General features: G+C 41.2%; 1 protein-coding gene across 1 annotated transcript in view; it reads right to left on the bottom strand.

Annotated features, from left to right (window-relative positions):
* LOC126237538 (uncharacterized) overlaps positions 1-14836 on the bottom strand; it is a 219592-nt gene that overhangs the window by 105248 nt on the left and 99508 nt on the right. The window contains exons 4-6 of the mRNA XM_049947724.1: positions 7157-7362; positions 6878-7070; positions 4433-4654 (exon numbers count right to left, since the gene is read on the bottom strand). Of these exons, the coding sequence (XP_049803681.1) occupies positions 4433-4654; positions 6878-7070; positions 7157-7362 (621 nt within the window). The remainder of the gene's footprint in view (positions 1-4432; positions 4655-6877; positions 7071-7156; positions 7363-14836) is intronic.

Genomic DNA, 14836 nt, shown 5'->3' with positions numbered 1-14836 from the left:
TGTGATCATTGGTCCTTTCAGAAAATCGAACGTGCAGGGAGGCGGCGGACTGTGCGGGCAACAGACCTGGGGGGCCAGGTTCTGCCGGTTTTTGATACAAACTCTAGTAGAAGCGCCAGACAAGTGGCCCACCAACGTGGTGTAAGCCAAAGTGTGACTGTGCCTGTCCTGCATGATTACCGCATGCATTGAAGTCCCTGGAGGCCGCTTTGGGCTTCTGTCGTGACGTGGATGCGCCGGGTCTGTTTGTTGTCGTTTCACGCACACCGTCCATTTCCGGACACATGTTCAGGGGACCTTTTTTCCCTTTATTTCAAAAATGGCTCTGAGCACTATGGGACTCAACTGCTGAGGTCATTAGTCCCCTAGAACTTAGAACTAGTTAAACCGAACTAACCTAAGGACATCACAAACATCCATGCCCGAGGCAGGATTCGAACCTGCGACCGTAGCGGTCTTGCGGTTCCAGACTGCAGCGCCTTTAACCGCACGGCCACTTCGGCCGGCCCTTTATTTCCAGTCAGGAATCCCTCCCTGCTGTTTATCGGATTTATTAGTGTTCACCCTGTGTATTGAGAATTCACATCCCTCTCATCTGTCATTCCCATTCATTGTTCAAGGCATGTGACGATAGATCGCTAGACTGTCTCTTTTTGTGCAAGCATCAACGAAAACTGTGGATGTCCTTCACAGAATGAAAAAAGGTAAACAGCGCTGACACCACGGGGATTCTGCCGAACTGAAGAGAGTTGTGCTGACCGGAAAATGTCGCACAGCAGTACTAAGCGAAATGTGGCGCTGTACCGAGTACTTCCGGGAAGGAACGAGCAAACACCATTCAGGCAGATCCTCTGCCCGTCCACGGCCCGAAAAGTCGGCCCGTGTGAAGTTTGGCACGCCGTGGCCGGCCCTCAGGTACTCTTTCTTGTCAAAATGCCTTTATTTGGTGATGGTTTTACTTTTGCTTCATAGTTTTTGTCTTTCGTCTTATAAGAATTTTTATTTCATTCCATGCTCTCCTTGAACCTGAGCCAATACCGATTCGCAATGCACTTTCTTCACCAGATACGCTGTTCCTTTTGCTAGAAATTCAATTCAAACACAGTCTTGTTCCGATCTTCCATAAACGAATTTGACATCTAGGTGCGGAGCCGTATCGAAGGATTCATTACACTAACCTTCGATCCCTTACCTACACCTTTCCTCATGCCATGAAGGAGGATGGCAGAAGCAGAACTTCAAACTAGTGTTGCTTGAGGGATACATGATAATTCCTGCATCTGTAAGTAGGCTGTTTAGGTTCTTATATTGGTAACGCCACCGCCACGTAGCGCTCTGTATGAAAATCACTGGCTGTGCTGTGTGCAGTCTGTGGCTGAGTGGCATTGTTGGAATTTGCTATTGTAGTGTTGGGCTGTTGGCTGTTAACAGCGCTTAGCGTTGCGCAGTTGGAGGTGAGCCGCCAGCAGTGGTGGATGTTGGGAGAGAGATGGCGGAATTTTGAGAGCGGACGATCTGGACGTGTGTCCATCAGAAAGAGTAAATTTTTAATACTGGATATCATGGACTGATACAGGGTGTTTCAAAAATGACCGGTATATTTGAAACGGCAATAAAAACTAAACGAGCAGCCATAGAAATACACCGTTTGTTGCAATATGCTTGGGACAACAGTACATTTTCAGGCAGACAAACTTTCGAAATTACAGTAGTTACAATTTTCAACAACAGATGGCGCTGCGGTCTGGGAAACTCTATAGTACGATATTTTCCACATATCCACCATGCGTAGCAATAATATGGCGTAGTCTCTGAATGAAATTACCCGAAACCTTTGACAACGTGTCTGGCGGAATGGCTTCACATGCAGATGAGATGTACTGCTTCAGCTGTTCAATTGTTTCTGGATTCTGGCGGTACACCTGGTCTTTCAAGTGTCCCCACAGAAAGAAGTCACAGGGGTTCATGTCTGGCGAATAGGGAGGCCAATCCACGCCGCCTCCTGTATGTTTCGGATATCCCAAATAAATCACACGATCATCGAAATATTCATTCAGGAAATTAAAGACGTCGGCCGTGCGATGTGGCCGGGCACCATCTTGCATAAACAACGAGGTGTTCGCAGTGTCGTCTAAGGCAGTTTGTACCGCCACAAATTCACGAAGAATGTCCAGATAGCGTGATGCAGTAATCGTTTCGGATCTGAAAAATGGGCCAATGATTCCCTTGGAAGAAATGGCGGCCCAGACCAGTACTTTTTGAGGATGCAGGGACGATGGGACTGCAACATGGGGCTTTTCAGTTCCCCATATGCGCCAGTTCTGTTTATTGACGAAGCCGTCCAGGTAAAAATAAGCTTCGTCAGTAAACCAAATGCTGCCCACATGCATATCGCCGTCATCAATCCTGTGCACTATATCGTTAGCGAATGTGTCTCGTGCAGCAATGGTAGCGGCGCTGAGGGGTTGCCGCGTTTGAATTTTGTATGGATAGAGGTGTAAACTCTGGCGCATGAGACGATACGTGGACGTTGGCGTCATTTGGACCGCAGCTGCAACACGGCGAACGGAAACCCGAGGCCGCTGTTAGATCACCTGCTGCACTAGCTGCGCGTTGCCCTCTGTGGTTGCCGTACGCGGTCGCCCTACCTTTCCAGCACGTTCATCCGTCACGTTCCCAGTCCGTTGAAATTTTTCAAACAGATCCTTTATTGTATCGCTTTTCGGTCCTTTGGTTACATTAAACCTCCGTTGAAAACTTCGTCTTGTTGCAACAACACTGTGTTCTAGGCGGTGGAATTCCAACACCAGAAAAATCCTCTGTTCTAAGGAATAAACCATGTTGTCTACAGCACACTTGCACGTTGTGAACAGCACACGCTTACAGCAGAAAGACGACGTACAGAATGGCGCACCCACAGACTGCGTTGTCTTCTATATCTTTCACATCACTTGCAGCGCCATCTGTTGTTGAAAATTGTAACTACTGTAATTTCGAAAGTTTGTCCGCCAGAAAATGTACTGTTGTCCCAAGCATATTGCAACAAACGGTGTATTTCTATCGCTGCTCGTTTAGTTTTTATTGCCGTTTCAAATATACTGGTCATTTTTGAAACACCCTGTATATATATATTATGACTTTTGAACACTATTAAGGTAAATGCATTGTTTGTTCTCTATCAAAATCTTTCATTTGCTAACTATGCCTATCAGTAGTTAGTGCCTTCAGTAGTTTGAATCTTTTATTTAGCTGGCCGTATTGGCGCTCGCTGTATTGTAGTAGTTAGAGTAACGAAGATTTTTGTGAGGTAAGTGATTCATGAAAGGTATGGGTTATTGTTAGTCAGCGCCATTCTTTTGTAGGGATTATTGAAAGTCACAATGCGTCGCGTTAAAAATATTGTGTGTCGCTTTAGTGAGTGTCTGAGTACGTCCAGTTCTGCTCAGCTGTTCGAAAATCAAATAATGTAAGAGGTTTATCAGCACAGTAATTCATTAATTTTTCTAAGGGGACGTTTCACATGGAATATCGGTCTCCAAAAGAATCTTTGCAGTCTATAATAGCCGAAAGTACAATGGCAGCCAAGCAACGTATCATTCTCCTACAAAGAGACAGTTACGAGTATTAACTAATGAATGGCCGGTCCACTTTCTGACATACTGTTTACTTAAGTCAAGATCCAGGTCACTTTCAGACGCCTCAAATGGCTCCGAGCACTATGGAACTTAACTGCTGAGGTCATCAGTCCACTAGAACTCAGAACTACTTAAACCTAACCAACCTAAGGGGATCACAAACATCCATGCCCGAGGCAGGATTCGAACCTACGACCGTAGCGGTCGCGCGGATCCAGATTGTAGCGCCTAGAATCGCTCGGCCACTCCGGCCGGAAATTGTGCTTTGGTGAAACAACGTCAAATAGTTGCTTTAAAGTTTTACACAACAAAATTTTCAGATCCATTAGAACAACGGCCTGATTGTGAAGGCCGAAACTGGTCGTCGACATAAATAAAAAAATATGTGACTGTAGGCTTTCCCGGCGTAAACTATTGATGAAAGTTTCCCGGGCCTCCAGCCGGGTGGTAGCGTTGATATCTCGCGACGTTTCGGGAAGTGTCATACTACCCATTTTCGCCAGAAGATTGGTAGTATGACACTTCCTCAAACGTCGCGAGATATCAACGCTACCACCCGGCTGGAGACTAGGGAAACCTTCGTCAATAAATAAAAAATACGCCAGCAAGTGGATCGGCATTCAGCAACAGTGTGTAAAGCTGCAGAATAGTAGTATCAAAGCAAGGAAGAGGTAATAATCAAGGAATACGTGGTGTCGAATGTGAGTGTGCGGCTTTGCAAGTGCACGCTAATAAGATCTTGTGGATTGCAGACGCTTACAAAGCTTCGCTGAGTGGAATCGGTATCTTCAGCTTACCAGAGACTACCATGTCGAGGTACTGGCAGCCCATGACCTGCTCGTAGCCGGGCTGCCCCCCGCTCTTCTGCATCAGCTGGTCCACCTCCCTCTGCAGCCGCCGCTGCACCTCCTCGTTCGTCGCTAGCAGGTAGCTGCAGAACGTCAGCACGGTCGCCACGGTCTCGAAGCCAGCGAAGAAGAAAAGCATCGCCTGCGCCGCCACGTCTTCGTCGGTGAGTCCTGTCCAGCGTAGAGCAAGACGTCAACAGAACTGACAAGGATTCAACAAAAAGTTTGGAAACCAACCAAATTCGACTGGCAAGAACAATATTGACGCATCACGAATATTCTACGACAACTCATTCTGCATTCGTTTCATATTTATACCCGGAAAAGTTACGAGCAGAAGTCCACATTAAATTAGTCTGTGACATTCCTGGTATCGGCTAACATTTTCTGCTTCTGCATTGCGAACTATATCCAATTTATTCACATCTATCAAAAGTTCGTTGTCACTAGCGTTAGGAGCTGTTCCCCCAGGTTGGCGGGTCATATGCTGTACCACAAATCGCCACTGTGCATCAGATCTGAAGGTTAAGTAGACTGCTACCATTAGCCGTATTGATATATTAGCTTCCACTTTATGAGTTACTGATAGTAGCATTACTTGCTTATCACTTTGAAAAACAAAACAAAAAGAAAAAAAGAGAGGTAAAGTTATTCGAACGTAATCGAAGTGAACTGAAAATTTCAGCAGCACGCTATTTGTGCCTGTCTAATAACTATTTTGAAAAGTTCGTTTTTTTAATTTGTGGAAATATATCGGTATTAATTTTTCAATAATCGAAGTATATAGGGTGTAAAGACACTTGTGTACATAATCATATACCCAAGTCCTACCAAATAACTTAATGTTAAATATCGATACTACCTCTTTCGTTCACTGTAATTTGTTTTGTGTGATGTTTCCTGGCACTGCTAATCAGTTGAATCGTTACGCTGGAAAGCGAATTTTATAACGGCTAGGAAAAGAATCCGTGGTAATCTTCACATCCCACCGTCGTTGCTCATATTCCCTTCTGTGGAGTAGGAACGCTGTATCTGCTAATGCTACATTCGCTATATTTATGTACCTTTATCTCTGGATTTGTTGTATTAGAGTTTTGAAATTTTGACCCCTGTTTTCGGCATACGTTTTTAGCTCACAGAAGTAGACTCAATGTTAATTCTTGTTGGTAACATATTTATGAATTGTTTCCCATTAAACCATCTTTAATTGGGAAAATTTTTTCACAACTCTCTCAGATACAGGAACTAAGCCAGTTCCTGTCACGACTAACTCAGTGGCACCTGTTGACTATTCTATAACGTATCTTGAATTCTGAATGGTATGTGTGATAATGCTACATAGAACACTGAAAAAGTCAGATGCTACAAAATGCGATGAAAGTAATTTATTATTAATATTCACGAATAATTCTAATTTTAGAATCAAAAAGTGTCCTGCAGAATAATCCGGGTCATTTTCTGGTTCTTTTGCTTTGCCTAGAAGCTTTCTTCTCCTTGTCGCCCGTACGTTCTTATTATTAATTCAGCTGTTTCTGAGCCTTGTGCATTCGCACTTTTGATGGTATTAACACCAGGAACAATGAAAATGCTTTCTGGGACCTTTAATCTACCCATAACACCTTAAAAAAGGCAAGCGTTTTTTTTTCTGAATATGACCATGAAAACGTGTCATTAGATAAAGATGCCCCAAGTTTTGGTTTAATAGCTACCGTAACTGCTTCTGCGATAGGATTTTTATGGTGAAAAGAAACCCCAATTGTTTGAACTTCTCTGTTATTACTCTGCTACTAAGGGCGGTAGGGACAACAAAAACGAAGAGAATTATCGTAAGTTGATAACCGGTGAAAACATGTTGCCCATACAGCTTGCCTCCTTTCCTGAAAATTACTTACATTATGTTGTATTGCCATGCCGTAGCACTACTCAAGTTCCTTTACAACTCTATCTGAAAAGCAATCTTGATTATTTTTAGCATCAGGACTCAACAGAGCAAGTCACAGTTTATAAAACAAACTGTAAACACAGCTGATTGTTATGACAATGGCACCAACCAAATTTGTGAACTTTATATTACAAACGAGTGAAATCCACCGACTTCCTATATCTCCTGTTTCCAGAGACGCTAAAGTTTGTTGAGTACGATCACTTCCATATCACAAGTTGGATGACTTTCCTAAGTGCATGTACAATTTTGATAAAGGAGTGAATTATTTCTACGCAGAATTTGTTTAAAAAATTATGATTTTAGTAGAAAAATTAAAATTATTTTATAGGCATAAAAACTGAAACGTATTTTTTTTACCCATGTGCTGCATTCAGAATTCTGTTCAGTCATAGATTTGTCAAGGTTCTTTCCGTAAATTTAGTGGTTGTTTGTGAATGCTCTGTACTTACTCTTACGCCGGCCTCCACTGGTGCCGTTTTCTTCGTCCTCTTCTGCCTTTAGTTCACCCCTCCTAGCCTGTATCAACAGTTGGATAACATCGGGACGAACGATTCCCTCTTTATCTCGCGTCTTGATAGTATCTGCAACCACCGACCTGAAGTACTGCTCCGCCCTTTGGTCCATGAAGGGAATGTTTAACAGCTACCGCGCATGAAACAAAGAAACTAAATTAATAGGGGAAAGGGATCAGTCGATGAAAATACCGTGCGTTTGAATGAAATACCTACCTTCATGAGCTTCTGGGAGACAAAGTAGCCGAAAACAACAAGTGCATTCATGTTGGTGATGGTGCGGCCCATGCTGTAGAATGTGTTGTTGGGTTCCGACAGCGAGTCCACCCTGACACCAAATGCTGTGGTAGCTATTACATCGTTGGTAACACGAGTGAAAAATTCCTTCATCTCCAGTATCAGGACGTCATTTCCACTGGAACCTTGTGGAAATAAAAGCAACTATGCTCAATAGCTTATCCCGTCTCAACTAGATACTTAGAAGTTATTTATCTTATTACCTAATAAGCGTTGAAACAGTCCAATAGAAAAAAAAGTTCTTTCAAAATTATTTGCTTTTTCCTGGCATAAAATTCCGATTCTTTGCCGTTACAGAAGTGGTTACACAACAGCTCCATTCGGCTCAATTGATTATACAAAATACTGAAAAAGAGTGACCAATATTCTTACAGGAGATAATTGTTGTCAAAAACGTGGAAAAAAGGCCTGCATACGAACGTTCGGAAACAAATTTTTGTTGAGGGATGAGCAGGGCCGGTTTAAGGCCCAAGTGACACAACCCGCCACTTGGGGCGCCAGTTGTAGGTTTACTGTGTACGATGCACAAAAGTCAACACAAAAGGCTTTCACATTAAAAGCAAACGTGGAAACATTAACAGTGCAATGGGAATTCGACTGTTCCATCCAGAAGGAAGAGCGGACAGATGAAAAGAGTACACTAAGGACTTCTACGGGGTGGAGATTTGTCTGATAACATGGCAGAAGAAGAAATGGGAGTCGATGTGGAGAACATAAGGGATCCAGCAGTAGAGTTAGAGTTTAACAGAGCTTTGGAAGACGTGGAATCAAGTAAGGTCGTAGGGACAGATAACATTCCATTAGAAGTTCTAAAATCATTGGGTTAAGTGAGAAACAAGCTATTCAGGTTGACACATAGAGCCTGCGGCACTTGATACCTACCATAAGACGTTCAGGAAAGTATCATCCACACAGTCGCGAAGATAGCAAGGACAGGTAAGTGTGAAAACTACCGCTCAATCACCTTAACAGTTAATGGTCCAAGATTCTGACAAGGATAATACACAAAAGAATGGAAAAGAAAATTTAGTATCTGTTAGATTGCAGGCAATTTGGCTTTAGGAAAGGTAAATGCACCAGAGAGGCAGTTCTGGCGTTACGCTTAATTCTGGAAGCAAGACTGAAGAAAAATCAAGACGCGTTGATTGGATATGACAACCCAGAAGAAGTTTCGGCAACATAAAATGGTCCAAGATGTCAGAAATTCTGAGAAAAACGTGAGTAAGCTGTAGGCAAAGGCGGTTAATATACAATATGTACTAGAACCAAGAGTGGACAATAATAATGGAAGACCAAGAATGAAGTGCTCGGATTAGCAAGGGTGTAAGACAGTGTTAAAGTCTTTCGCCCCTACTCTTCAATCTATACATGAACGTAGTAATGAAGCAAATAAAGAAAGGTTCAAAAGTTGGATTAAATTAGAGTTTGAAAAGATATCAGTGATAAAATTCACTAATTCTGTTGCTATCCACAGTGAACGTGAGATGTAATTCTTTTGTGGGGAATACTTACATGGGATGGTTGCAGCAATATAATGTGCGATCGTGCGCACACACGTGCCCGCCTACAACCCTCTCACAGGCGACCTGTACCTTTTGCACGACAGTACACCACATACATACATACATACATACATACATACACTAATCCTTGTTCCATAGATCATGAATACGACATTTCGTAATGATGTAGAACGTGTCACTTTTACGTAAGTTTTCTTTAGACAAAATAATTAATTAATTAAATTATTTTTTACTACTTTATATCTAAGAATTGATCTATTGAGTAGAAGAAGTTGTAATTCAGAAATTCTTTTAATTTGCTTTTAAATGTTGGTTGGCTATCTGTCAGACTTTTAATACTATTTTGCAAATGACCGAAGATTTTTGTGGCAGCATAATTCACCCATTTCTGCGCCAAAGTGAGATTTAATCCAGAATAACGAATATCATCCTGTCTTATAATATTGTAGCTACGCACTTCGCTGTTGTTTTTGAATTGGGATGGGTTATTAATGACAAATTTCATAAGTGAATATATGTATTGCGAAGCTACTGTGGATATCCCGAGTTCCTTAGATAAATGTCTGCAAGGTGATCTTGGGTGGGCTCCAGCTATTATTCTGATTACATGCTTTTGTGCAATGAATACTTTCTCTCTTAATGACGAATTGCTCCGAAATATGATGCCATATGAAAGCAGTGAATGAAAATAGGCATATTAGACTAATTTACTGATATGTTTATCAACAAACTTTGCAATAACCCTAATAGCATAAGTAGCTGAACCTAACCGTTTCAACAGATCATCGATGTGTTTCTTCCGATTCAATTTCTCATCGGTGCTCACACCCAGGAATTTTGAGTAGTCTACCTTAGCAACAGACTTCCGTTCATAGTCTATATTTATCAATGGTGTTATGCCATTTGTTGTTGTGGTCTTCGGTCCTGAGACTGGTTTGATGCAGCTCTCCATGCTACTCTATCCTGTGCAAGCTTCTTCATCTCCCAGTACCTAGTGCAGCCTACATCCTTCTGAATCTGCTTAGTGTATTCATCTCTTGGTCTCCCTCTACAATTTTTACCCTCCTCGCTGCCATCCAATACAAAACTGGTGATCCCTTGATGCCTCAGAACATGTCCTACCAACCGATCGCTTCTTCTAGTCAAGTTGAGCCACAAGCTTCTCTTCTCCCCAATTCTATTCAATACCTCCTCATTAGTTACGTGATGTACCCATCTAATCTTCAGCATTCTTCTGTAGCACCACATTTCGAAAGCTTTTATTCTCTTCTTGTCTAAACTATTTATCGTCCACGTTTCACTTCCATACATGGCTACACTCCATACAAATACTTTGAGAAACGACTTCCTGACACTTAAATCTATACTCGATGTTAACAAATTTTTCTTCTTCAGAAACGCTTTCCTTGCCATTGCCAGTCTACATTTTATATCCTCTCTATTTCGACCATCAACAGTTATTTTGCTCCCTAAATAGGAGAAAGAAAACTGACGTTCTACGGATCGGAGCGTGGAATGTCAGATCCCTTAATCGGGCAGGTAGGTTAGAAAAGTTAAAAAGGGAAATGGATAGGTTAAAGTTAGATGTAGTGGGAATTAGTGAAGTTCGGTGGCAGGAGGAACAAGACTTTTGGTCAGGTGATTACAGGGTTATAAATACAAAATCAAATAGGGGTAGTGCAGGAGTAGGTTTAATAATGAATAAAAAAATAGGAGTGCGGGTTAGCTACTACAAACAGCATAGTGAACGCATTATTGTGGCCAAGATAGACACAAAGCCCATGCCTACTACAGTAGTACAAGTTTATATGCCAACTAGCTCTGCAGATGATGAAGAAATAGATGAAATGTATGACGAGATAAAATAAATTATTCAGGTAGTGAAGGGAGACGAAAATTTAATAGTTATGGGTGACTGGAATTCGTCAGTAGGAAAAGGGAGAGAAGGAAACATAGTAGGTGAATATGGATTGGCGGGAAGGAATGAAAGAGGAAGCCGCCTTGTAGAATTTTGCACAGAGCATAACTTAATCATAGCTAACACTTGGTTCAAGAATCATAAAAGAAGGTTGTATACCTGGAAGAATCCTGGAGATACTAAAAGGTATCAGATAGCTTATATAATGGTAAGACATTCAAGAACCAGGTTTTAAATTGTAAGACATTTCCTGGGGCAGATGTGGATTCTGACCACAATCTATTGGTTATGAACTGCAGATTGAACTGAAGAAACTGCAAAAAGGTGGGAATTTAAGGAGATGCGAACTGGATAAACTGAAAGTACCAGAGGTTGTAGAGAGTTTCAGGGAGAGCATAAGGGAACAATTGACAGGAATGGGGGAAAGAAATACAGTAGAAGAAGAATGGGTAGCTCTGAGGGATGAAGTAGTGAAGGCAGCAGAGGATCAAGTAGGTAAAAAGACGAGGGCTAATAGAAATCCTTGGGTAACAGAAGAAATATTGAATTTAATTGATGAAAGGAGAAAATATAAAAATGCAGTAAGTGAAGCAGGCAAAAAGGAATACAAACGTCTCAAAAATGTGATCGACAGGAAGTGCAAAATGGCTAAGCAGGGTTGGCTAGAGGACAAATGTAAGGATGTAGAGGCTTGTCTCACTAGGGGTAAGATAGATACTGCCTACAGGAAAATTAAAGAGACCTTTGGAGAGAAGAGAACCACTTGTATGAATATCAAGAGCTCAGATGGTAACCCGATGTTATTCAATCTGTATATTGAGCAAGCAGTAAAGGAAACAAAAGAAAAATTCGGAGTAGGTATTAAAATTCATGGAGAAGAAGTAAAAACTTTGAGGTTCGTCGATGACATTGTAATTCTGTCAGAGACACCAAAGGACTTGGAAGAGCAGTTGAACGGAATGGACAGTGTCTTGAATGGAGGATATAAGATGAACATCAACAAAAGCAAAACGATGATAATGCAATGTAGTCAAATTAAATCGGGTGATGCTGAGGGAATTAGATTAGGAAATGAGACACTTAAAGTAGTAAAGGAGTTTTGCTATTTAGGGAGTAAAATAACTGATAATGGTCGAAGTAGAGAGGATATAAAATGTAGACTGGCAATGGCAAGGAAATCGTTTCTGAAGAAGAGAAATTTGTTAACATCGAGTATAGATTTAAGTGTCAGGAAGTCGTTTCTGAAAGTATTTGTATGGAGTGTAGCCACGTATGGAAGAGAAACATGGACGATAACTAGTTTAGACAAAAAGAGAATAGAAGCTTTCGAAATGTGGTGCTACAGAAGAATGCTGAAGATAAGGTGGGTAGATCACTTAACTAATGAGGTGGTATTGAATAGGATTGGGGAGAAGTGAAGTTTGTGGCACAACTTGACTAGAAGAAGGGATCGGTTGGTAGGACATGTTTTGAGGCATCAAGGGATCACAAATTTTGCATTGCAGAGCAGCGTGGAGGGTAAAAATCGTAGAGGGAGACGTAGAGATGAATACACTAAGCAGATTCAGAAGGATGTAGGTTGCAGTAGGTACTGGGAGATGAAGAAGCTTGCACAGGATAGAGTAGCATGGAGAGCTGCATCAAACCAGTCTCAGGACTGAAGACCACAACAACAAACAGAAAAACTCCTTTACTACTTTAAGTGTCTCATTTCCTAATGTAATTCCCTCAGCATCACCCAACTTAATTCGACTACATTTCATTATCCTCGTTTTGATGTTCATCTTATATCCTCCTTTCAAGACATTGTCCATTCCGTTCAGCTGCTCTACCAAGTCCTTTGCTGTCTCTGACAGAATTACAATGTCATCGGCGAACCTCAAAGTTTTTATTTCTTCTCCATGAATTTTAATACCTACTAAGAATTTTTCTTTAGTTTCCTTTACTATTTGCTCAATATACAGGTTGAATAACATCGGGGATAGGCTACAACCCTGTCTCACTCCCTTCCCGACCACTGCTTCCCTTTCATACCCCTCGTCTTTTATAACTGCCATCTGGTTTCTGTACAAATTGTAAATAGCCTTTCGCTCCCTGTATTTTATCCCTGCCACCTTCAGAATTTGAAAGAGAGTATTCCAATCAACATTGTCAAAAGCTTTCTCCAAGTCTACAAATGCTAGAAACGTAGATTTGCCTTTCCTTAATCTATTTTCTAAGATAAGTCGTAGGGTCAGCATTGCCTCACGTGTTCCAACATTTCTTCGGAATCCAAACTGATCTTCCCCGAGGTCGGCTTCTATCAGTTTTTCCATTCGTCTGTAAAGAATTCGCGTTAGTATTTTGCAGCTGTGACTTATTAAACTGATAGCTCGGTAATTTTCTCATCCGTCAACACCCGCTTTCTTTGGGATTGGAATTATTATATTCTTCTTGACGCCTGAGGGTATTTCGCCTGTCTCATGCATCTTGTTCACCAGATGGTATAGTTTTGTTAGGACTGGCTCTCCCAAGGCTGTCAGTAGTTCTAATGGAATGTTGTCTATTCTGGGGGCCTTGTTTCAACTCAGTTCTTTCAGTGCTCTGTCAAACTCTTCACGCAGTATCATATCTCCCATTTCATCTTCATCTACATCCTCTTCCATTTCCGTAATATTGCCCTCTATATACTCCTTCCACCTTTCTGCTGTCCCTTCTTTGCTTACAACTGGGTTTCCACCAAGCTCTTGATATTCATGCAACTGGTTCTCTTTTCTCCATGCCTCGTGATGACTGGGTGTTGTGTGATGTCCTTAGGTTAGTTAGGTTTAAGTAGTTCTAAGTTCTAGGGGACTGATGACCATAGATGTTAAGTCTCATAGTTCTCAGAGCCATTTGAAGCATTTTCTTTTCTCCAAAAGTCCCTTTAATTTTCCTGTAGGCAGTATCTATCTTACCCCTAGTGAGATAAGCCTCTACATACTTACATTTGTCCTTTAGCCATCCCTGCTTAGCCATTTTGCACTTCCTGTCGATCCCATTTTTGAGACATTTGTATTCCTTTTCCCTGCTTCATTTACTGCATTTTTATGTTTTCTCCTTTCATCAATTAAATTCAGTATTTCTTCTTTTACCCAAGGGTTTCTACTATCCCTCGTCTTTGTACCTATTTGATCCTCTGCTTTCACTATTTCATCCCTCAAAGCCACCCATTCTTCTTCTACTGTATTTCCTTCCCCCATTCCTGTCAATTGTTCCATTATGCTCTCCCTGAAACTCTGAGCAACCTCTGGTTCTTTCAGTTTATCCAGGTCCCATCTACTTAAATTCCCACCTTTTTGCAGTTTCTTCAGTTTTAACCTACAGTTCATAACCAATAGATTGTGGTCAGAATCCACATCTGCCCCTTGAAACGTCTTACAATTTAAGACCTGGTTCCTAAATCTCTGTCTTACCATTATATAATCTATCTGATATCTTTAGTATCTCCAGGGTTCTTTCATGTATACAGCCTATTTTCATGATACTTAAACCAATTGTTAGCTATGATTAAGTTATGCTCTGCGCAAAATTCTACCAGGCGGCTTCCTCTTTCATTTCTTCCCCCCAATCCATATTCACCTACTATGTTTCCTTCTCTCCCTTTTCCTACTCTCGAATTCCAGTCACCAATGGCTATTAAATTTTCATCTCCCTTCACTACGTGAATAATTTCTTTTATCTCGTCATACATTTCATCAATTTCTTCATCTGCAGAGCTAGTTCGCATACAAACTTGTACTATTGTAGTAGGCGTGGGCTTTGTGTCTACCTTGGCCACAATAATGCGTTCACAATGCTGTTTGTAGTAGCTTACCCGTTCACCTATTTTTTTTATTCATTATTAAACCTATTCCTGCATTACCCCTATTTGATTTTGTATTTATAAACCTGTATTCACCCGACCAGAAGTCTTGTTCCTCCTGCCAGCGAACTTCACTAATTCCCATTTACTGTACAGAACTGTATACACTGTGTTTTCTCAAAATTTATTGAGAGTCCATTTGCGGAGAACCACTTAATAATTTTCTGAAATACATTATTTGCAATTTCTTCAGCTGATTCTTGTTTCTTCGGTGTGATTACTATACTTTTATGATCAATAAAAAGAACTAACTTTATATCTTGATGAATATAGAG

Source organism: Schistocerca nitens, chromosome 2 (genome assembly GCF_023898315.1).
Source record: "Schistocerca nitens isolate TAMUIC-IGC-003100 chromosome 2, iqSchNite1.1, whole genome shotgun sequence".
Classification (NCBI taxonomy): domain Eukaryota; kingdom Metazoa; phylum Arthropoda; class Insecta; order Orthoptera; family Acrididae; genus Schistocerca; species Schistocerca nitens.
The sequence above is the reverse complement of the archived record's forward strand: the minus strand, read 5'-3'. Positions and strand labels throughout refer to the sequence as shown.